Here is a 25915-nt window from a genome sequence, read left to right as displayed (position 1 = left end):
ATTAATACTCTGAGTTGCCATCCTGAAATTCCGAATAATTTTATCTTTGCATTTGTGTTTTGTCAGTGAAGTCCAATAGGGCGATGAAGCCTGTGCCCGGGCCTTGGAGGCTTGCCTCACTTGCGGTTCTGCAGGCTTCTCCAGTGCCTGCCCAACCTTCCATCTTCACGCCAGCCCAATGATCACTTCCCACCCCCACCTACCAACATGCCTGGGTGCCAGTGCAGAAGAGCCAGGGTGAGGCTGAGTGCCTTTGAGGCTCTGTACTCACGTAGCCCCACATCCAAGGGAGTATGGCACAAAAGAGTAAATAAAAAGCACCCTCTGGGCGCGGTGGCTCACGCCTGTAATCCCAGCACTTTGGGAGGCCGAGGTGGGCGGACCACGAGGTCAGGAGATCGAGACCATCCTGGCTAACACGGTGAAACCCCGTCTCTACTAAAAAATACTAAAAATTAGCCGGGCGTGGTGGCAGACGCCTGTAGTCCCAGCTACTCAGGAGGCTGAGGCAGGAGAATGGCGTGAACCCGGGAGGTGGAGCTTGCAGTGAGCCGAGATCGTGCCACTGCGCTCCAGCCTGGGCGACAGAGCGAGACTCTGTCTCAAACAAACATTAAAAAAATAAACAAACAAACAAAAAACACCCTGACAGGTCTGGAGCAACACCACTGAGGGAGAAAGGGAAAAAAAAAATCTCATTTACTGCTTTTTGAATAGGTCCTCCTGTTTTTATTTTTTACTGGATTCTGTCATTTATGTTGTCACACTTTCTGCAGGGCTTGCAAGGACAAGGGCCCGTAGGCATCATGTGAAGTAATATGAATGAATCAAGTGAAGTGGACAGAAGCCAGAGCAAAGTAGAGAGTATATGTTCCTCCAAAAGGGGGTCACTGCTCCAGCCCCAGCCAGTCATTTCCATGGAGAACATGGACCTAAAGTTGTCATCCCTTCTGATTTTTCAAATAAATCTGAATGTTTATGTAAAATACCTCACTTTTTTTTTAAGGTTAAAAATTGCTAAAACGTGATAAATTCCCAATAAAATTTGCAGGCCATATAAGACTGGTCTATAGGCCACTATTTTGAAACCTCTGAATCTCTGATTTATTACACATGCCATCTTAAATATCATTTCCCCATTAGACTTGGCTCTATAAGAAAATATGCCAAGTGTTTGTGATTTGTTCTTGAATCTCCAGAACCTAGCATAATTCGTAGCAAATAATGGAGGCCCAATATTGTGGAATGAAGGCCTAGTCATATGGATCTACCATTGTTGTTGACACTTTTGAGGTTTTCTTGATATTAATAAGTAAATATTGTTCAACATTTATGCAAAGATACTAATATTAGAATTTATATTCAACATTAGACAATTATTTCAGTGGTTTTATAGTTATATCAAGTCTTTTATTTTGTAAAATACAAACATACAACATACAAGTACCAAAGAATCTTTTTCACTAGAGGGCTTAAATATTAATATTTTGAATTTCATAAATTTCTACATATGAATGTTGAGAATTTCATTGGAAAAAAATCAATGACTGAAGCTTTAAAAAATTAATAGTTCTCCAGCTAAAACAATTTTTTTTTTTTTTTGAGACAGAGTTTCGCTCTTGTTGCCCAGGCTGGAATGCAATGGTGCGATCTCGGCTCACCACAACCTCCGTCCCCCAGGTTCAAGTGATTCTCCCGCCTCAGCCTCTCGAGTAGTTGGGATTACAGGCATGCACCACTATGCCCAACTAATTTTTTGCATTTTTTAGTAGAGATGGGGGTTTCTCCATGTTGGTCAGGCTGGTCTCGAACTCCCGACCTCAGGTGATGTGCCCGCCTCGGCCTCCCAACTAGAGTATACTTACAAATTTTTAAAAAACTTAAATAATCAAAATATGCCATATAAAGTACATTTTTATTGTAAGCCTAGAATTTCAATAACATTTTTACATTATGACATTTTAAAATATCTGTTCTTACCAGAAAACTAATGCTGTTTTCCTTAAGAATCGTACAATGAATTATGAAGTAACAGAGTAACATGGGACTAAGAGCCAGGATCTTGGCAGGTCCACAATTTGGTACTTACTTGGCTTCATGGCCTTTGTCAAGTCATTTACATTCTCTGCATCTCACATCCTCTTTTGGTAAAATAATGTACAAAGTTTTAAGGTCTTTTCCAGTTCCAAAGTTTTATGGTAATGAAAAGGATGCCACGTTTTTAAAGGTGATATTAATTTTTTTCAGTCATTCAACATATTTTAATTATCTACTATGTGCTGGGCACTATTTTAGACCCTGAGGACTACAGAAATAAACAGAAAAGATAAAACACCGGCTCTCCTGAAGTTTATGCTCTTGTAGCAAAGAGACAATGAAAAGTAACACAAGAAATAGGGGCATTGCATGGTATAGTAATGGTGACAGAGGCTGTAGAAAAAAATACAGAGCAAAGTCAAAGGGTTTTGATGTAATGTTGTAGGGCAGAGATTGCAGTTTAGTGGAGTAGGCGATGTAGGTCTCATTTAAAAGCTGATGCTTGAGCAAAGACTCAGAAGGTGAGGCAGTGAGCCGTGTGACTATCTAGGGAAAGGATATATTGGTCACAGAAAATAGCTATTACAGCAGCCTTGAAGCATAAATGTGCCTACCATATTCAGGAAACAATAAGGAAGCCAGTTTGGATCAAATAAGGATAATGATGGTAGGAGAGTAGAAGGTGACATTAAACAGGTAACTTAGGGGAAGGATCATGTAGAGGCTTTGTGTAAATGTTGGCTTTTACTCTGAGAAAAATGGGGAGCAATTAGAGAGTTTTGAACAAGAGGATTAACCTGATTTGACTTAGATATTAACACCTAGGCTGTTGTGTTGAGATTAGACTATACATGAAGAGGGTAAAACCAGATATAGGCAGTTAGAACATGAACACAAGTGTCAAGGTGAGGCATGATGATCTTGGACGAAGAAGATGACAGGTGGAGGTGATGAAAAGTAGTGAGATTCTGTGCCTTTTTTAGGGTAAGACATTTGAAATGTTAAATTTGACATGGAGATATCAAGTTTGCAGTTACATATAAGAATAGAGTTCAGGAGATATATTCAAGCTAAAGACATTAATTTGGAAATTGTTATTATGTAGATGGTATTTAAAGACATGAGACTGCAAAATAACAGCAGGGATTGAGTGTACAGAGAAAGGGGAAATAACCTATAGATTATATATACTTGAGGACATTTCAGTGTTGATATGTCAGAAATAAGTGAAGGAACCAGCAACAAAGTTGGTCAAGAGATGGCCAGTGAGGTAGGAGGAATACAAACAGAATATGCTATCCTGAAAGCCGGGGTTAGAAAATGGGTCAAATAAAATGAGGACTAAGAGATGGCTTTGGATTTAGCAGTATGGATGTCTTTGATGACGAGAGTAGCCTTACTAGAGTGGGTAGGAATTAAGTAGAGTGGGTTAAAAGAAAGAGGAAGTAAAGGAAGTAGAGACAACCTGTATAGACAACTCTTTTGAGAAGTTTCATTGTGAAAGGAAATGGAGAAATAAAGTATAGGAGCTATAAAGGGAATTAGGGTCAAAACAGTGATATTTGTTTCAAGATGAGGAGATAATAGCATGTTTGTTTTCTGACAAGAATGATCCAGTTAAAAAGGAAATATTGATAATGTGGGAGGAAGGGAGGGAATTGCTAGAGTGACACTCTTAAGCAGGTGAGAGAGGATGAGATCTGGTGTAGCAACAGAGGAGATGGTCTGAGCTAGACAACAGTTCATCCTCAGAAATAGGACAGAAGGAAGAGCATAAAGAATCAATGCTGGTAGGAGGGCAAGTGCAAAGTATCATGTAGAAATTACTTTGTTTATTTGAATTATTTTAACATAGAAGCTCATATTTATGGATTACTTGATATGTGGTAAAAAAAAATTAAATATTGACTGCATTAACTCATTTAATTCTTACAACACTATAGAAGTAATTCTACAAAATTAAAGAATGAAGAAGTAGAGAGTTGAAGTGACTTGCGCACAGCCTGGGTTCTAACCCTGGTGGTGTGGCACCAGAGCCTGCCCTCTTAGAGTCTATGATGCATTGCCTCTGCTCTCTCCAAGAAAAAAAAAACCTTCTCCAATCTTATTCTCTACAAACATATTCGCTAGCACCCTTTTAACAAAATGTTGAGTTGTTTCAGGCACAAATTTGTGATGCTATATGATAACTTCACGGAAATCAATCCCTTAGGTATATCTTAAAGGCTTACCGTGGAATCATATGCAGAAATTAAGAATTCATAATTACATTGAAAAATTACTTAACTTTCTCATAAATATGGTGATGTTCACACCCACAGAGAAACCGGGATAGAGGAAAAGGGAGATGATAGCTCCCATCCAGGAACTTTAGGACATGTAATTTTTTGGGGGGGGAAACAAAGTTTCACTCTTGTTGCCCAGGCTGGAATGCAATGGTGCGATCTTGGCTCACTGCAACCTCCACCTCCTGGGTTCAAGCAATTCTCCTGCCTCAGCCTCCTGCGTAGCTGGGATTACAGGCATGCACCACCACGCCCATCTAATTTTGTATTTTCAGTAGAGACAGGGTTTCTCCACATTGGTCAGGCTGGTCTTGAACTCTCACCCTCAGGTGATCTGCCCGCCTCGGCCTCCCAAAGTGCTGGGATTACAGGCATGTGCCACCACGCTCGGCCGTAGGGAGTGTGATTATTGAATGAAATGGCCTAAGAAATGTACTGTTTACAATGTTTGGTTACTTGACTGCTTACTCAGCATTTATAAGTTAAATCTATGGACATGAGGCCCTATTGTGTTTGCAGAATTTTGTTTTTAAACTGGTGCAACTGCACAATTCATGCATATAGCAAAATTGCACTTGTATAAACTTATGCTCCAAAAAATTGATGTACTATATTCCATGGTCTTGAACATTACTAGGAACCTTCTATATTCACCTAGTTTACTTCACCTACATTCACCTAGTAAAAATGTTGCACCTCTTCACTTGTCTGATTGCCTGTACTCTGATAAGGAGTCAGTCAACTCAGTATCCACTACCTCTCTTCTCAACCTTAGATGCTGGCCAATATTTAAATGACAGGAGCTCACTGATGTAGACATATTGATAATTTCAGGTTGCTCAAAGACCTATGACCTATGCAGCTTATTCTTAAATACCCAGCCTGTTTGAGGGTCAGAGTCCTGAGATTACAGTTTATTTAAGGCCAAAAGGCAACAAAATAAGCCCAGTGAATGTGGGTGTGTGACTCCTCCAGTCAACACATAACCTGAATTTAAAACTTTTGTGCTACAACAAATACAAGGCTTGTTTGATTAATGGATTTTGTTCCTGGAAACTGTCTTAGCAGAATTTACTTAAGGCTTTCAACTTTGTGCTACGAAATACGAAGTTTAACCAGGATATCAGTTGATGCATTTCCTTTGCTATTTTCCTAAGAGCAAGACTGGAAAGTTTTATGACACTGTGTTCTCAGGCTGGCAGGGTTTAAACAAGCAAGGTTCCCTGGACATGAGGAAAGGTTGCCTTTGCTCTTGTCATAGCCCTTTGTCTTGGGTTGAGCAGTACAGTCATTTCTCATACATGTGCAAGGTGCTAAGATCAGTCATTTACCTTGGATCATAGTTCAGTGGACATTACACTGATTACATTTTAAGATACATGTTTGTTCTTTATGTGAATGTCCTTAGGGCCTTTGAGGCTGCCCTGAGATAGAGGCAAGGGAAAGTACATTCACGTGCTACCTTCCTCTCGGGGTTAACATAAACCTTGTTTCTTCATTCACCCTGTCTGATACGCATTGTTTCTGATTTGGCCTTGCTTCTTAGCTCTTGCCCTATTCACATATACTCTGCACCGTCCTTTCTCCCCACCCCTATTGACCTCCATTCCCTATCCCTACCATGGTGACTGCCTATACCTAGACTTCCATTGGTTTTATTCCATGACTTCAGCTTAACATTTACTGTTTTATTCCTGCCTTCTCCAAATCACTGAGTGATCTCAGTCATTTATTTCCTCTCTTCCAGTACCCCCTGTTTCTCCCTCTGGTCAGTTTATGCATCTATTTATTAGATTTGCCATTACAAAACCAAACACTCCTCTCAGTCTCTATTCCTACAAAGCCTCACTGTGGGTGTCTACTACCTGCAGTCCAGGCAGACTTCTCTGGGCTCTTTCCACATGTGACTTCCTTTAAGTGTGCAGTAAATGCCACAGCCATGAGTGAACACAGTCTTCTCACCAGAGATGAACTCTCTTGCCTCTAAACTCTCTCTCTTCTAAAACTCGTTTGGTCACTGTCCCAACTTTTGTAGCTGTTATCATACCACCTTATACTGTAGGTATTCCTTCCTTACCTTTCCTTCTCGATTTTAGCTCTTTGAAGGGAGGGGGCATGAGTTAAAAATATTGGTATCGCCCACAGCACCTTACATAGAGGACGCTATCTTTGTCCAGCGAATGAGTCCATTTCTCATGATGTCAGTGAAAAAGGAGGGGGGAGAAATGAGATAAGAAAGACACATTAGCATTTATTAAAAGAAGACAAATAAAAATTGATTTCTCAATTCCTGTATCAGAGATGGCAGTAGGTTATAAAGACAGGAAGAGGGTCAGGAAGGCTTGGTTGGAGAAGGACATTCTGAGTGGCCTGGAAAACATTCGAAGCAGCCAAGTTTCCACAGATGCTTTTCTTTTCCTGATTACTCTTCTGTTGTCTGGAATTAGCCTAGTTTCTAGGCCCTGTGCCCCTAGGATATGTCCAGGTATTTAGAGGCCTCCTATGGGCAGATGTCTAGGGTCTATGACCAAAGTTGGCTACGTGTCTTATGCCCATACAAAGGAATTTACCTATAAAGTGTCTGCAGAAGAAGCCTTAGTATTAGTTGATCCCTTCACATTATTAATGTTCACACTGCAAAATTGTGCCTGAAAGACAAGAACTTCACTCACAGAGGCACATAGGTACCCATATTTGGGTTGATGTAAGGCATAGGCCCTTCAAAGTCAACAAAAATTTCATAAGCAGGAAATAGATTTCTCCCACCCCCAACCCCCAACTATGAACCAGTCACCATTTCTGTGCTACCTGTGGTTGAGGCATAGATTAAAACCCCTACTGGCTGTAAGTTTGGTCTGTGTTCACTTCATGACCTTAGGAATTTTATTGCCCCCCTTAATGGCCATTCTAATTGCTTGGCTTCACAGTTCATCATCTTGTTACCCTAAGAGAATCCTAAGAGCTGGCTCATTTATTCTGTTATCTCTTTGCATAAAATTTAATGGATGTGCAATCTTTTCACTTTTCTTTTTTTCTGTGTCTGAAAGGTTGCGATAACAGAAATAACAATGGCTACAAGCTTTTGTGAAGTTAATTATTTTAAAAAAGCAAAGAAGACCAAGCACCTGAGAAGAGAATGGCTCAGAAATTGGAAAGAAAGCATGATGCTCTGCTACAGTTGGTTGATATTTGGCTATTTTATTTTTCTCCCGAGTAACATAAGAGCGACTGAGCTCAGAGGACGTGAATGTCTTGCACAGGAAATAGATGATGTGTGGAGGAGGTGAGGGGGGCACCCAGCAGCCGTTCTCTGAATCCTTCAGTGAGCTTCCCTTGAATAGGCCGGAGAAGCAAGTAGAGGGCTGGACAACAGAGGCTGTGCTTGGATGGCTCCCAACACACTTCACAAAGCTCAGGAAAAGCTCAGCTAAGGCACATGCATTTTATGTTTTCCCGAGGAAAGACTCTGCTTGTTGGTCTCAGGGTTAAGGAGTCTCAGCAAGTTCTTATAGACACACTAAAATATTCTCGTAATATTTTCCTCTGTCATGGAAAGGAGCCCAGGGAATAAAATCACACTTAGTGCCTGCTAGGCTAGTTGGCTCAGGGGAGAGATAGCAGGGCAGTGACTATATTGTGGGGCACCCTTAGCTCCCTAGCTTCACTAGGTTTATAAAAAATGTGTGTATGTTTGTGTGTGTGTGTATAAAAGTATGAAATCCTGAAATACACACATCCACTCTTCTGAGTTTAGTTTCTTCAAGTTTCAACTACGATTGTGTGTGTTTATGTGTGTGTGCACACACATGTATATATGTGTGTGTGCACACACATGTATATATGTGTGTGTGCACACACATGTATATATGTGTGTGTATGTATACACACACACACACACACACATATATATATATGAATGAATACTACCTTCATCTTTATCAGGAGGACCAAATAAACATCATGTAAACTGTAAGGTATGGAGAGACACAAAGGTGAGAGGCAAGTGACAAGTCTGAAAACTGTCAAGAGCTGAAGCTTGGATATTTTTTAATTTCCCCCAAAACATATGTTAAAGCAAAAAACTAAAGCATTTACTTTTCCTTTGTGAGAATGATTTGGGATGTTCATTGGAGCAAAAAGGCCATTTATGAACTGACTTTGGCCTTGCTTTGGCCTGTCATAGTCACTGTGTTTATTTCAGAACCTAAGATTTACACTGACTGCTAATTAACAGAGAAGAAAACCTGGAGTCATTGGCATTGGAATTTTCCAGTACAATTTTCCATTATCTGCTCAAATTACATTGTTTCTTTTCTGGAAAAAAAAAATGTATTTTTAGCTTTTTCACTTATGTTCCTCTATAGAAGGCTTACTACTATTTTAAAGATATTTTACCTTGCTCACAAACTTGTAATTTTCTCCTTCATAATTAATACTTTCCTATATTGTCATTTTCCTGAAATTTTAGGCATAAAAAGTATATATAATTATGCTAAATAGAGACACTGGAATATTGTTAGTATCAGAAGTATGTAACAGTGTTCCAAGGTTTAGAATGTTGTGTGTTCCTTTTTTCCCAGGATTCCACTTCCATTCTAGTGGAACTGGAAACCAGACTTGTTTTGGTTTTGTATTTTTGGTCATCTGATTGTAATTTATAATTAAGAATCAACTGGTTAAATAAGTGAAGATGGAAATGAATAAAGCAACTATCCTTATGCTAATGAGAAAATCTGCAAAGTTTTCTTCTTTAAATATTTTTAAGAGAAACAAATATTTAATTAGAATTGTCACTTAATATCTTGCAAGAAAACAAATGTCACTTATTTTTTTAATTTTCTAACTAGAAAAATCATATAAAGTATTGACCATTTGATTCAGGATAGTACCATGCAAGATGCTTAAACAATAACTACATGCTGTTTGGGAACTATACAACTGTGTGCAAAAGTAAAAATCAGTTACTTGAATGCAGTAAGTGCAAAGTAGTTCTACTTCAGCCTGATTAAGCAGCGCCACCTACTGCACAGAAGATGTATTTTATGTTTGGGAATTCTCTAGCAGAAACAAACCTCTACAGAGCTAAGCACAGAACAAAATCAGTTTTCAGTCTGCTATCGTTTAAAATTTACATCTGGATTAACTTATTGAAGTTTTTTCTAGTGTTTCCCTGTGTCTATTAGTCTACCCATTCATACTGAGAACAACAAATAAAGTGAGAGAACAGGAGATAAAAATGCAAATATGAAAAAATAGGAATATAGGATATTCATTCTTGGTATCTGTTGATGTATCTCTTATTATGAAAAAAGTTCAGTGTACCTCCATTTTCCCTTTTATACATGACAATGACATAAGAGTCAACTGTTAACCAATGCTTGTTTAAATTGAACCATTGTTCACATTTTATTCTAGGCTGCCTATAAGTTTGTCCAATATTAAATGATCATGCATTAATAGAGCTCTGTTGCATTCCTCTTTCTCTATGTGTTTTATCCTCGTAATAGCACTTACATCTACAATGTTTTTAAAATAATAATTTCTAACATTCTAATGTATTTTACATTATGGCATCACGTAGGCATTTCATAGAGTATTAATAAGAATGTATATTTTTATTATGTTGGGGCCATTAATTATCCTTTCAACCCTTTGGGTTTATTTCATCTAGTCTATTATACCACAACATAAAATAAATAAGTGGCAGTAGACATGGTACGATAGTGCTTATGATTCTTTTTATTCCCTGTCACTCTTTCAAGGTCTTAACTGGTTATTTACCACTCACATTACTCACAATGATGCTTGCACTTTTATGATGAGGAGATCATATCATTTCAGTTCCTGCTTTATAATTAATTTCACAGCATGCACTCATTCATATCAAATCGTGTTTGTCATCCATTAGTTTATTTATATATTAATGGAATGTCACACGGTCAAGAATTTATGATAGTTAACATTTGCCAGGGCTTTGATCTCCAAATTAACTGAAACAGAGCATAAGTTGTTTCTATATCATACCAAAGTCATAATTATATAATTGATGCCTGTTAGAAATCTAGACATACAAGTAGCACAAATGGTCTCAATTTTGCATCCTCATTTGAAGAACAGCTATTGGAATCCCAAATACTTCCCAAAACTCAACTGACTTATACTTGTCTATATCTTTAAAACTTTGTTATACTGATTGTAACTTTTTTCATTCAATTAAAACTTATTGAATATTTACTATATGCTAGGCACTATGCTAGGTTCTAGTGAGTAGGTGATTAAAAAATGAATTCCTTGCCCTCAGTGAGTTATCTTTCTCGCAGAGGAAAATGGGGAGTAGTGTGTGAGTAGTCCTGGGACAGGAAGATATAGGCACAAAAGGAAGTCAACTCAACCCAATTTTCAGGGAACAGGGAAGTGTAGTAAGGGGGAAATGAAGGAAGACTTCCTGGAGAAGAGAGATCCTGAATTGAGTTTGCAGAAGAGATAAAGCGTTTGTCAGGAAGATAAGTAGAAAAAGAGTGTTCCAGGAGAGGAGATAGGATTTGCAAAGACACTGAGATGAGAGAACAGGGTAAGTTTAAGGAAATACATGTGGTTCACTTCACGTGAGACTCAAGACAGCAAATAAAGTTCTGAAAGATGAAATTAGACAAATAGGCAAAGTTTAGATAATGGAGAATCTTTCATGAGTTTGAACTTTGTTTATTTATGAATGCTTTAGTGCTTTTTTTTTTCCAAAATATTTTAAGAAGTGAGGAGTGAGTGATAGAATCAGATACAAACTGATTAGAAATGTTTCTGGCAACAGTGTTGAGAAGGGAATTCAGTGGAGTGTGGCTGGAGGAAGGGAGATGGGTTAGGGAGTAGACCAGGAAGTAATCCAAGGGAGAGCAATAAACGACGATGGGCATGGACAAGGAGAAGATGCATATTGATGGACTGTTACGGTAGTAGAACTAATTTAATGACCAAGTTAATGTGAAAACTGCAGAAGAGGAAGTCCAGTAGAACTTATGTTTCCAGTATGAGAAAGATTTGATGGCACCACTCACTAAGATACAGGCAGTGCACAGATTAGAGATGAGCGGAGAAGAGAGATCTGCTGCAAATAACTTAAATGTATCCACGTGGAGAGGTCCAATGGGTGGCTGCTTATGGACATTGTGGAGTTCAGGGGAGAGATTTAAATTAGAGATCTTCAGCTCTAATCTTTGTGAATCCTTAAGAATATGTCTAACTTACTGAAAAATTAAAAATAAGTTGGAGTTCTGCATTATATTCCAAGACCTTCCTTCATCTATTGCACTGTTCTTACACCCCCTCCCTGCAGAGGACTGGTATGAACAGTTGTATCCCCTCATCCTTACCCTGAAGGACTGCACGGGAGAAGTGGTGAACCGAGCCAAGCAGTCCCTGACATTTGTGCTCCTTCAGGAACTTGCATACAGCTTGCCCCAGTGTCTGATGCTGACGCTAAGAAGAGACATTGTCTTCAGCCAAGCAGTAGGTGCCTGTTGTTATTGTTAGTACAAAACAATGCCAGATTGTTAACATCCTATCCTTGATGATGAATAGAATTCTTATTGGGACAGCTTCATTTTTTAAAAGATCCTTAAAGTTTTCGTATCCCATGTTTCTTATTCACGATAAATATCAGCTGAATATCCTAAGCAAAGAGTTCATGAGACCTTAAGTATTTATCTCTGAAAAGAGATGGCCAAGTCTCTAACATGTAAATTCTGCTTCACAGGGCATGAAGTCCGTGAAGCAAGTGGTCATCATCTTTGTATTATGCTCTGGGTCTACATAAGTGTAAGGAAAGGGACTGTTGCCTTGCACTGCAGGTGACGAGCTAGGACTTGGCAAAGGGGATCTGTTTGTAGTCACTTATTTGTACAGCTCCCCCATGAGTCCTGGGACAGGGTTTCACAATGATCTCTTATTTTGTTTTTAAAATAAGTTTTCAGGGCAGTAAGGCTCGAATGGGAGGTTTGACAGGGCCACCTTCTTTGCCTACACCCAACATGATTCATAATGCCAAGGCCTGCCTCCATCACGGTGGGTGTGCTGGTGCCTTCCTTCTCCCCACCTGCCTCCATCCTCATGGCTGAGTTTTATAGACAGGACATATGAGGGAAAGTAAAAGAAGACTTCTCTTTCTAAACATTCTAGGAAAAGGGAAGGTTTTAACCAAACTGTCGTTTTCCCCCACTATTTCATGAATGGTCCAGTGGCACATGAAGCTAACCAGGTATCGGAAAATATGCTCTGCCTTATACATACATGTTTCGTCATTGTGTTCTTTTAATGACCCTGTGAAATGATTATTATCATCTCTATTTTACATGTACAAAAAATAGTAAGATTTGGAAGTGCTTAAGTGTTTATGATTTTACTGTTAGAAATGGTAGACATAAGATTTGAAGACCCATCAACCTGACTCCTGTCCATGTTCTTTTTCCCTTTGCACTTCTACCTTCCCCAAGACTTTTATACACAGCAATTCTAGATAAAAGACTGTCAACTTGTTTTACTATGCCTACCAAATAGTTGTAGTTTTGTTACACATATCTGGGAATCGAATCTGTGATGCCTCAGAAGTCTTAAAATATTTCAAAATAAAACAAATATGTTTGCTAACTGCAGTAAATCTTATATCAATATTTTTTTTTCAGCTTGCTGGATTGGTTTGTGGTTTTATCATTAAATTACAGACAAGTCTGTATGACCCAGGCTTCCTACAGCAGCTTCACACAGTGGGGTTGATAGTACAATATGAAGGACTGCTAAGTACATACAGTGAGTATTGCTTTAGTACAAGTTAAAATCACATTTCTATTCATAAGGATATTTAATCCATAAATTTTTCAAGAAAACATAAAAATAAGAAGTAAACCTTTATTGCGCCAAGTATTACAAAAATAATATAACTTTCAGTTTTTTGCATTCACCTTGTAACTTACTTTTGCCTCCTATTATGCTTTGAAAATGGAATTATAGATTATTTCAGAGTGGACTCCTGAGCAGCCATCTGGCTTTTTTAATATAAAAGGCTCTGTGCCAACATAGTTTCAATGACTGGATTTTAAAGTCTCAACCCTGTAATGTCTAGAACTGTGCTGTTCAGTATGGTAGCCTTGGGTGACTTTTGGGTACTTGAAATGTATCTGGTCCAAATCAATAAGTACTAGATATGCATACCAGATTTCAAAAACTAGTTTTAAAAGGTATTTTATATTGATAATTAATAATTTCATATTAATTTACGATTGAAATGGTATTTTGGATATACTTGATTAAGTAAAATATATTATTAAAATTAATTCTACCTTTTTAATTTCACTCTTTAAAAAATGACTACCAGGAAATTTAAAATTATGTATGTGGCTCACGTATTTCTGTTAGAGAGTGCTGATCTGGAATCTTAATGTTCTCCCTGTCAGGCTTCATTTGTTAATGTATGGAGATACAAAACGAGCATGAACCTGGGTCAGTGATGATCAATTCAGCTACCTCTGTTATTTCTAGACAACACATATCAGTCCTGCCAACAGAAAGAAATGTACCCAAATCATAAAAGGGTTAAAACCTCTCTCCAGCCTCACAGCAAATGTCCACATTCTTCCTTCCCTCAAAGAGTAGATGGACTTCTGAAGTCCATTGAAATTGTTCTCATTTCACTAAGAAACACCTTCAGCCTCTGAGGAAAAGTGTCTGGAGTAGGTTCACTGCATTCAGAAACTCATTCAATAAAATGCTAGAACAAATTCCAGCAGGGAGGCATAGTAGCTAGTGACATTTTCCTCAAATGTTTGTTTGTAACTAAGTGCCTTTTCTATTGTTTAGGCGATGAAATTGGAATGCTAGAGGACATGGCTGTTGGCATTTCCGATTTAAAGAAAGTCGCATTTAAAATAATTGAAGCCAAATCCAATGATGTGTTGCCAGTTGTAACAGGAAGACGGTAAGCAGTGCTCACTTCCTGAAGACCAGGCTTTGTTAGACATGTCATATTAACTCCTGTCAGAGGAGGCAAGGAGAATTCAGGTTTGATTTGGGAATTTTTCTTTTGTTTTCTTTTCCTTTTTGGTAAGAAATAAATGTGGATGATAGGATAGGGGATAATCTTGAAAAACTCCTGGAAGTCTCATGAATGTTTTAAGTTGTAGTGAGTTGAGTGTGGCAGTACTCTCCCACAAAATACAAGAAATTCAAAATAATAGCCTGCATGAGAACATTTTTATCCTTATTACTATCTCATCCAAAGCTCTGGGTGTTTTTACTTTTGCGGGAATCGTTCAGTTCATAGAGTCATAATTCTTGAAATGACTTTAAATTAAATTCAGTTAAAAGCAGCAACATTTTAGAAAAGATATATTTCTGTGTCAGGGGAATATACCACCATTTTTCTTAATTATTTCTGACAACTCACTCTCAGACTGTGAGATTTCCGAGAAGGGTTTTCAATAAACAGCCTCGAAGGTCAGTGTATGATAGGCAAAATATCAGAAATAATTAAGAAAAATGATGGTGTGTAGAACAGACCTCCAATAGAAGAGACACATCTTATAGTAAGTTGTCTCAATCAGAAGTCCAAACTATTCTGGTGTTAGTGCTTTTAATTGCTGCATAAGGATATTTAAAATTTTAAATATTCTGAGGTCATGTTCAAAACATATGAATATACAAAAGGGAGAGCCTTTTCATGCTAGAGAGAGATGCAAAACACACTAAGTATAAAGTTCAAAGTAAACTTGTTTTCCTGTTGATAGTAAACATATAATAATTATTTTAAATGTTGTGAAGGATACCCAGAACCACATAGTTGACTGAAAGGTGACTTTCTTACTCACAAAAAACGTACATCCTCAGAAACTAAATATTTACCTAGAATTAATGCTTAACTTGCCATTCATTTGGGGGAAAAGAATAAAATTGCTCATATGCACACCTGAAAAACAGTACAGTTCTATATTTCTCTCAAGTTTACTATCAAAAGTGAAACACTAATACTTATATCACAATGTTTAAGGAAAGCTTACCAGGCCATTTAGTGTAGGCAGAGTACAGCATGCTTTTTCTGAAGAAGTTGTTCAAGCAGTATTGAAACTCAAAAGTGGTCATGCAGGTAGGGGCGTGACTCCAAGAATGATGAAGTGAGCAGCTTAGCACACCCTCTCTCCAAAAGCAATATTACAACTGGAAATAATAATCCAAAACAACCATTTTAGGATAAACAGAATAAATTGGATGCACACCACAAATTCAGAAGTACTTATTTGTGAGAAACTAGTGAACATTGGGCAGCATCAGTAAGAGTCTGTGGCATTTTGCTGAGGACTGCTCCCATCAACCCTGGCCCTGTGAACACAATTTCCTAGGGCAAGGCCATTAACACCAGCAGCTTCACTAACAGAGGGGGCTGACTTGACTTGGATTGGAGTAGGAAATAGCACAATCCTGAAAGTTGTCAGAAACAGTGGTGGTTTAGATTAACAAGTCTAACTTATAATCACATAGAAAAGAATAGGTATAAACTTAACAAAGTTAGTCTGAATGTTGTACACAGAAGACACAAAATATTGCTGAGAAAAATTAATAGGATCCAATAAATGGAGAGACAGCCTGTGTTCATGGATTAGAAGACTCAATATTGTTTAATAATTCTCCATAATTGATCTATAGATTCATTGCAATCACTATCTAAATCTCTGTAGTCTTTTTGCAGTAATTGGCAAGCCTAACCTAAAATTTATATGTAAATGCAAAGGACCCAGACATTTTGTAAAAGAAGAACAAAGTGGAAAAACTTACACTTTCTGACTTCACAAATTACTGCAAAACTACAATAATCAAGACAAGGTAGTATTAGCATAAGTATGTATGTGTAGATTAATAGAACAAAATTTACTGTCCAGAAATAAACTATTATCTTTAAAGTTAATTGATTTTGAACAAAGCTGCCAAGGTGATCCAATGGAGAATGGAGAATCTTTTCAAAAAATGATGCTGGGACAATTGGTTTATCTATATGGAAAAAGAAGAATGTACACATATACAAAAATTAGCTCACAATAGATTATAGGTCTAAATGTAAGAGCTAAAACTGTGAAACTTCTAGAAGAAAACTCAGAAGGAAATATTTGTAAGTTGGGTTTAGGTAATGAGTTCTATATATATCTACTTTAAGTTCTAGGGTACATGTGCACAATGTGCAGGTTTGTTACATATGTATACATCTGCCATGTTGGTGTGCTGCACCCATTAACTCATCATTTACATTAGGTATATCTCCTAATGCTATCCCTCCCCCTTCCCCCCACCCCACAACAGACTCCAGTGTATGATGTACCCCATCCTGTGTCCAAGTGTTCTCATTGTTCAGTTCCCACCTATGAGTGAGAACATGTGGTGTTTGGTTTTCTGTCCTTGCGATAGTTTTCTCAGAATGATGGTTTCCACCTTCATCCATGTCCCTACAAAGGACATGAACTCATCCTTTTTTATGGCTGCATAGTATTCCATGGTGTATATGTGCTGCATTTTCTTAATCCAGTCTATCATTGATGGACATTTGGGTTGGTTCCAAGTTTTTGCCATTGAGAATAGTGCCACAATAAACATACGTGTGCATATGTCTTCATAGCAGCATGATTTATAATCCTTTGGGTACATACCCCATAGTGGGATGGCTGGGTCAAATGGTATTTCTAGTTCTAGATCCTTGAGGAATCTCCACACTGGCTTCCACAATGGTTGATCTAGTTTACAGTCTCACCAACAGTGTAAAAGTGTTCCTATTTCCCCACATCCTCTCCAGCACTTGTTGTTTCCTGACTTTTTAATGATGGCTATTCTAACTGGCTAAAGATGGTATCTCATTGTGGTTTTGATTTGCATTTCTCTGATGGCCAGTGATGATGAGCATTTTTTCATGTGTCTGTTGGCTGCATAAATGTCTTCTTTTGAGAAGGGTCTGTTTATATCCTTTGCCCACTTTTTGATGGGGTTGTTTGGTTTTTTTCTTGTAAATTTGTTTAAGTTCTTGTGGCTTCTGGATATTAACCCTTTGGCAGATAGATAGATTGTAAAAATTTTCTCCCATTCTGTAGGTTGCCTGTTCGCTCTGATGGTAGTTTCTTTTGCTGTGCAGAAGCTCTTTAGTTTAATTAGATCCCATTTGTCAATTTTGGCTTTTGTTGCCATTGCTTTTGGTGTTTTAGACATGAAGTCCTTGCCCATGCCTATGTCTTGAATGGTATTGCCTAGGTTTTCTTCTAGGGTTTTTATGGTTTAGGTCTGACATTTAAGTCTTTCATCCATCTTGAATTAATTTTTGTATAAGGTGTAAGGAGGGGATCCAGTTTCAACTTTCTACATATGGCTAGCCAGTTTTCCCAGCACCATTTATTAAATAGGGAATCCTTTCCCCATTTCTTGTTTTCGTCAGGTTTTCAAAGATCAGATATTTGTAGATATGCGGCATCATTTCTGAGGACTCTGTTCTGTTCCATTGGTCTATGTCTCTGTTGTGGTACCAGTACCATGCTGTTTTGGTTACTGTAGCCTTGTAGTATAGTTTGAAGTCAGGTAGCATGATGCCTCCAGCTTTGTTCTTTTGGCTTAAGATTGTCTTGGCAATGTGGGCTCTTTTTTGGTTCCATATGAACTTTAAAGTACTTTTTTCCAATTCTGTGAATAAAGTCATTGGTAGCTTGATGGGGATGGCATTGAATCTATAAATTACCTTGGGCAATATGGCCATTTTCACAATATTGATTCTTCCTACCCATGAGCATGGAATGTTCTTCCATTTGTTTGTATCCTCTTTTATTTCACTGAGCAGTGGTTTGTAGTTCTCCTTGAAGAGGTCCTTCACATCTCTTGTAAGTTGGATTCCGAGTTATTTGATTCTCTTTGAAGCAATTGTGAATGGTAGTTCACTCATGATTTGGCTCTCTGTTTGTCTGTTATTGGTGTATAGGAATGCTTGTGATTTTTGCACGTTGATTTTGTATCCTGAGACTTTGCTGAAGTTGCTTATCAGCTTAAAGAGATTTTGGGCTGAGATGATGGGGTTTTCTAGATATACAATCATGTCATCTGCAAACAGGGACAATTTGACTTCCTCTTTTCCTAATTGAATACCATTTATTTCTTTCTCCTGCCTGATTGCCCTGGCCAGAACTTTCAACACTATGCTGAAGAGGAGTGGTGAGAGAGGGCATCCCTGTCTTGTGCCAGTTGTCAAAGAGAATGCTTCCAGTTTTTGCCCATTCAGTATGATATTGGCTGTGGGTTTGTCATAAATAGCTCTTATTATTTTGAGATACGTCCCATCAATACCTAATTTATTGAGAGTTTTTAGCTTGAAGGGCTGTTGAATTTTGTCAAAGGCCTTTTCTGCATCTATTGAGATAGTCATGTTATTTTTGTCTTTGGTTCTGTTTATGTGATGGATTATGTTTATTGATTTGCGTATGTTGAACCAGCCTTGCATCCCAGGGATGAAGCCCACCTGATCATGGTGGATAAGCTTTTTGATGTGCTGCTGGATTCGGTTTGCCAGTATTTTAATGAGGATTTTTGCATCGATGTTCATCAGAGATATTGGTCTAAAATTCTCTTTTTTTGTTGAGTCTCTGCCAGGCTTTGGTATCAGGATGATGCTGGCCTCATAAAATGAGTTAGGGAGGAATCCCTCTTTTTCTGTTGATTGGAATAGTTTCAGAAGGAATGGTACCAGCTTCCCTTTGTACCTCTGGTAGAATTCGGCTGTGAATCCATCTGGTCCTGGACTTTTTTGGTTGGTAGGCTATTAATTATTGCCTCAATTTCAGAGCTTGTTATTGGTCTATTCAGGGATTCAACTTCTTCCTCGTTTAGTCTTGGGAGGGTATATGTGTCCAGGAATTTATCCATTTCTTCTAGATTTTCTAGTTTATTTGCTAGAGGTGTTTATAGTATTCTCTGATGGTAGTTTGTATTTCTGTGAGATCAGTAGTGATATCCCCTTTATCATTTTTTATTGTGTCTATTTGATTCTTCTCTCTTTTCTTCTTTATTAGTCTTGCTAGCAGTCTATCAATTTTGTTGATCTTTTCACAAAACCAGCTCCTGGATTCATTGATTTTTTTGAAGGGTTTTTTGTGTCTCTATCTCCTTCAGTTCTGCTCTGATCTTAGTTATTTCTTGCCTTCTGCTAGCTTTCCTATGTGTTTGCTCTTGCTTCTCAAGTTATTTTGATTGTGATGTTAGGGTGTCAATTTTAGACCTTTCCTGCTTTCTCTTGTGGCCATTTAGTGCTATACATTTCCCTCTACACACTGCTTTAAATGTGTCCCAGAGATTCCGGTATGTTGTGTGTTTGTTCTCATTGGTTTCAAAGAATATCTTTATTTCTGCCTTCATTTCGTTATGTACCCACTAGTCATTCAGGAGCAGGTTGTTCAGTTTCCATGTATTTGAGCAGTTTTGAGTGAGTGTCTTAATCCTGAGTACTAGTTTGATTGCACTGTGGTCTGAGATACAGCTTGTTATAATTTATGTTCTTTTACGTTTGCTGAGGAATGCTTTACTTCCAACTACATGGTCAATTTTCGAATAGGTGCAATGTGGTGCTGAGAAGAATGTATATTCTGCTGATATGGGGTGGAGAGTTCTGTAGATGTCTTTTAGGTCCACATGGTGCAGAGCTGAGTTCAATTCCTGGATATCTTTGTTAACTTTCTGTCTCGTTGATCTGTCTAATGTTGAGAGTGAGGTGTTAAAGTCTCCCATTATTATTATGTGGGAGTCTAAGTCTCTTTGTAGGTCTCTAAGGACTTGCTTTATGAATCTGAGTGCTCCTGTATTGGGTGCATATATATTTAGGTTAGTTAGCTCTTCTTGTTGAATTGATCCCTTTACCATTATGTAATGGCCTTCTTTGTCTCTTCTGATCTTTGTTGGTTTAAAGTCTGTTTTATCAGAGACTAGGGTTGCAACCCCTGCCTTTTTTTGTTTTCCATTTGCTTGGTAGATCTTCCTCCATCCCTTTATTTTGAGCCTATGTGTGTCTCTGCACATGAGATGGGTCTCCTGAATGCAGCACACTGATGGGTCTTGACTCTTTATCCAATTTGCCAGTCTGTGTCTTTTAATTGGAGCGTTTAGCCATTTACATTTAAGGTTAATATTGTTATGTGTGAATTTGATCCTGTCATTGTGATGTTAGCTGGTTATTTTGCTCGTTAGTTGATGCAGTTTCTTCCTAGCCTTGATGGTCTTTACAATTTGGCATGATTTTACAGTGGCTGGTACCCATTGTTCCTTTCCACGTTTAGCGCTTCCTTCAGGAGCTCATGTAAGGCAGGCCTCATGGTGACAAAATCTCTCAGCATTTGCTTGTCTGTAAAGCATTTTATTTCTCCTTCACTTATGAAGCTTAGTTTGGCTGGATATGAAATTCTGGGTTGAAAATTCTTTTCTTTAAGAATGTTGAATATTGGCCCCCACTCTCTTCTGGCTTGTAGAGTTTCTGCTGAGAGATCTGCTGTTAGTCTGATGGGCTTCCCTTTGTGGGTAACCCGACCTTTCTCTCTGGCTGCCCCTAACACGTTTTCCTTCATTTCAACTTTGGTGAATCTGACAATTATGTGTCTTGGAGTTGCTCTTCTTGAGGAGTGTCTTTGTGGCATTCTCTGTATTTCTTGAATTTGAATGTTGGCCTGCCCTGCTAGATTGGGGAAGTTCTCCTGGATAATATCCTGCAGAGTGTTTTCCAACTTGCTTCCATCGTCCCCGTCACTTTCAGGTACACCAATCAGATGTAGATTTGGTCTTTTCACATAATCCCATATTTCTTTGAGGCTTTGTTCATTTCTTTTTACTCTTTTTTATCTGAATTTCTCTTCTCACTTCATTTCATTCATTTGATCTTCAATCACTGATACCCTTTCTTCCACTTGATCAAATCAGCTACTGAAGCTTGGGCATGCATCATGTAGTTCTCGTGCCATGGTTTTCAGCTTCATCAGGTCTTTTAAGGTCTTCTCTACACTGTTTATTCTAGTTAGCCATTTGTCTAGTCTTTTTCCAAGGTTTTTATCTTTTTTTGTGATGGGTTTGAACATTCTCCTTTAACTTGGAGAAGTTTGTTGTTATCAGTTTAGGTAATGAGTTCTTAGACATAACACAAAAATCAAGACCTGTGAAAGAAGAAAATAGATAAATAGGACTTCATCAAAATTATAAACATTTAAGCATCAAAAGAACACCATTAAGTAAGTAAAAAGACAAGCCACAGTTTAGAAGATAATATTTACATATCCTGTATTTGAAAAAGGACTCATATTAAGAATATGTAAATAAATGTTACAACTCAATAATAATGACACCAAAAACCTAATTTAGATATGGGCAAAAAGTTTGAATAGCCATTTCACCAAATAGGATATATGAATGGTTTATAAATACAAGAAAAGATATTCAACATAATTCCTCACTAGGAGAATAAATTTTAAATCACAGATACCAATTCACTCGCACTAGAATCATCAGATAAGAGCAAATGTTGGTGAGGATGTGGAAAACCTGGAACCCTTGTACCTTGCTGGTGGAATTGTCACTTTGAAAACAGTTTGGCAGTCTTAAAAAGTTAAATATAAAATTACCATATGACTCTTAGACATACCCCCAAGAGAAAATGAAACATACCTCCATACCACCGCTCATTCCTGCATGTTCATAGCAGCATTATTAATAATTCCCCAAATCATGGAATAATCCAAGTGTCCATCAACTGATAAATGTGTTGACAAAATGTGATATCGATACAATAGAATTCTATTTGCTAATTAAAAGGAATAAGCTACTGATACATGCCACAACATGGATGACTTCAAAAACATTGTGCTAGGTGAAAAAGGCCAGACAGAAAAGGTTACATACTGTATGAATCAATTCATAGGATATGTGCAGAAAAATAAAATTCATTCATAGGAAATAGAGAAAAAATAGATGAGTGGCGTTCTGGGCTGGCAGTGGTAGTACAGTTGACTATAAACAGGCACAAGGAATCTTTTTAAGTTGATGGAAATGTACTAAACCTGGATTATTGTCTTCATTGTATAATTCTATAAATTTGTTGAAATTGTGAATTATATACTTAAAATGTGTGAATTCATATCAATTTCTTAATAAAGCTGGTAAAATTATCACAAAGAAATTATATGTTTCACCTTCAGAACAAGTTTAAAGCATGAACTGACTCATTGGTGCTTCTCATATTCCTGAAAAACTGTTAGCCAGGCTATTGTAAATGGCACTGAGAGCAATTAAACAAAGAAAAATAATGCGCTCATTCATCTGAAGGTAATGCTACATCCCTGCTTGCTAAATTCATGCTATTTACCAGGTCTCTATTTCATAGCTAGAAAGAAACAAGCCTCAGAGTCAGTGGTCCACACTGTTTATCAATAATGTTATACTAGGAGAAATTAAAAAGATTTTCACAAAGAGACTCACTATTTGCCCTATGCTTATTTCCCCAGTGCATATCTTACAATGCCACCACTCTATACAGGTCTTGAAACACATGGATTTTCCTAACCTCTGGGCAAAACTTTCTAAATTTCTATATTCAGTTCACACTGTATCAGAAGATGACAATTTTTAAAATATGTAAGTAGCTACTCTGATTAATCATATTGTATTAATCCTAACTTAAATTTTCAACATTAAAAAATAGGGGTAGTTTTTAATGGACATTTCCAGTGAAAAATGCTCCTGTGATATGTTAATGTTTCAAAATGAGCAGAATTCCCAAAAGTTTCACTCTAAGCAATAAAACCATTACCTTTCCATCAGCCCCTCATAAACAGAAACACTCATCAATAGTGATAACAAACAGGCCATACCAAAAAATCATATAAATTATTTGGTTTATTTAGCTTCACTGTATTGAAACAGCAGTCATTAAATTATTGTTCTTATTCTTAGGACTGATTGAGTTTTAAAAATAATTAAATAAAGACAAAAAAATTGAGGCTATTAATACACATGACCCTGGGTATACAAAAATGAACTAAACATTTCTTTCCTGAAGGAATTCAGAGTGAGGTAGAGAAATCACACATATAAATGAATTCTTACAATTTTTTATGTCAAGTAATTTAATAAGGAGATGAATGAATGAGGAATATAAGCATATAGCAAACGGAAACCTAAATCAGTGCTATATTCCAACCCTTTTAATGTTTTCTTCCAATAAATCTAAAATAACACAAAACAAATAAGTAATGTTTCTTCCCTTTGTCCTCTGCGTTCTTTAGAGAACATTACGTGGTAGAGGTCAAGCTTCCAGCCAGAATGTTCGAGTCACTACCTCTACAGATTAAAGAAGGACAGTTGCTTCATGTGTATCCAGTACTTTTTAATGTTGGAATCAATGAACAGCAAACTCTGGCTGAAAGGTAAGCTTTGGTGTAAGAGTGGCACTTGAGATTTTTCTTTGTTCCTTTTAAGCATAAGATGAGAAGTCCCATGTCTCTGCATGTAGAACTAACATCGATTTATGAGTAACATTTTTCTTTTTATCAGTATCAAATTATTTGAGATAGAAGGTAAATTTTCATATTTAAGGAATCCTGGCCCAAGTCAAATTTAAATGTGGCAAAAACATTGAGGAAAATCTTGATGCCAGTACTAAATAAAGCATTCGCATGGATTAACCTTCTTTGTTTCCAAATACCTATGTGTATATTAAATGTTAGAATATATCTCAATATTGTAAACAGATAATAGCATCAATTTTTTAATCTAAAACAGAGTCTTTTTTTGTGTGTTTATTTTAATGGTTATTATTTGGTAATGTTAGCTTTTTTAATAATGACTTGCTCAGTCAGCAAATGATTGTACTGTGATCCCATAAGTCACTGTTAAAAAACACTTTTCTTTGGCTGGGCGCAGTGGCTCACGCCTGTATTCCCAGCACTTTGGGAGGCAGAGGCGGGTGGATCACCTGAGGTCAGGAGTTCAAGATCAGCCTGGCCAACATGGTGAAACCTCGTCTCTACTAAAAATACAAAACTTAGCCAGGCGTGGTGGTGAGCGCCTGTAATCCCAGCTACTCAGGAGGCTAAGGCAGGAGAATTTTTTGAACCCGGGAGATGGAGGTTGTGGTGAGCTGAGATCATGCCACTGTACTCTAGCCTGGGCGGCAGAGTGAGACTCCATCTCAAAAAAAGAAAAAAAAGAAAGAAAGAAAGAAAGAAAAAAAAAAACCTCTTTTTTTGAAAGACTTATTTTTACATCTTACGTGGTTCACATACAGAGATTACAGAAAGCATAGATAACAGTTAAAGATCATAGAACAGGCCAGGGTCGGTGGCTCACACCTGTAATCCTAGCACTTTGGGAGGCCGAGGCAGTTGGATCACCTGAGGTCAGGAGTTCGAGACCAGCTTGGCCAATATGACAAAACTCCAACTCTACTAAAAATACAAAAATGAGCTGGGCATAGTGGCGGGTGCCTGTAATCTCAGCTATTTGGGAGGCTGAAGCAGGAGAATCGCTTGAAATGGGGAGGCGGAGGTTGCGGTGAACCGAGATTGCACCTTTGCACTCTAGCCCGGGTGATACGAGCGAAACTCTGTCTCAAAAATCAAACAAAAAAAGATCATAGAACATACTTTTGAAATATTTTAGAGAAAGAAGTTATCATCTTGGTTTTAGGGGCTGGCTGGAGAAGTTCCTTCACAGGCAACAATTTGGGGAGTTTGATAGTCTTTGGTATTATAATATTCAACATGCTTTCTTATCTATAATTCACTCTCCAAGTGACTCCTGCCCCACAGGTAAGTTTAAAAGTACCTAGCATATTCCTTGCCTTGATATTTAGTACTTTTGAAAGCTAGTGTCTAGAATTAGATTATATTCTATTTATCTGTATATATTTGTCTCAGCAAATTCAATGTTTGAGATGAATGATATTCCTGAGCATAAACTATACAACTTGGAGCAGGGGAAGAGCACTCCAAATTGCCTCTTCTTTGGTACACTAGAGTAGAGTGTTTTGAGTTGGAATTAATAAGGTCTGTGATTGTGATCTTGAGAGAGATATGAGACTCTTCCATTTACAGACTTTTCAAAGACTAGTCAGCATTATATTTTCAAGGCTTCTAAGATGGACTAATTTGCATCATTCATGTCATTGTGACTGTTTTAGTTGTCAGTCATTTTATTTCAGAAGTGTCCTTTCCTTCCTTCTCATCTCTCTTGTATACTAAGAATGCACTTTTTTCACACATGGAAGCTGTACAAGACACCCAAGACTGGAAAAGGAGCAAAATGGCAAAGTAGGGAAACCCTGAGAGAAGCAGGAGGCCTGAATTTGAATAGCACTCTGACATCAACCAACTGTTAATTTGAGCATATTGCTTACTCTCTGTTCTCTGAACCTCCTTTTTCTGATTCTGAGTTTTAAGCTTTACCAGCAGCATCTACATGTTAGATATGCTATGTAATCTAGAAGTGGTATTTCACTACTGTTTACTCAAATTCAAAATGTAGATGTTGTATATGACCATTCTTAGATAATTAAATACTATTAG

General features: G+C 37.6%; 1 protein-coding gene across 5 annotated transcripts in view; it reads left to right on the top strand.

The window, feature by feature from the left end:
• Positions 1–25915, top strand: part of INPP4B (inositol polyphosphate-4-phosphatase type II B) — an 834063-nt gene that overhangs the window by 726911 nt on the left and 81237 nt on the right. For all 5 annotated transcript variants that reach the window (XM_032147659.2, XM_032147632.2, XM_032147654.2 and 2 more), the window contains 4 exons: positions 11653–11825; positions 12998–13121; positions 14169–14286; positions 23636–23776. In XM_032147659.2, the coding sequence (XP_032003550.1) occupies positions 11653–11825; positions 12998–13121; positions 14169–14286; positions 23636–23776 (556 nt within the window). The remainder of the gene's footprint in view (positions 1–11652; positions 11826–12997; positions 13122–14168; positions 14287–23635; positions 23777–25915) is intronic.

Source organism: Hylobates moloch, unplaced genomic scaffold (assembly GCF_009828535.3).
Source record: "Hylobates moloch isolate HMO894 unplaced genomic scaffold, HMol_V3 SCAFFOLD_3, whole genome shotgun sequence".
Classification (NCBI taxonomy): Eukaryota; Metazoa; Chordata; class Mammalia; order Primates; family Hylobatidae; genus Hylobates; species Hylobates moloch.
The sequence above is the reverse complement of the archived record's forward strand: the minus strand, read 5'-3'. Positions and strand labels throughout refer to the sequence as shown.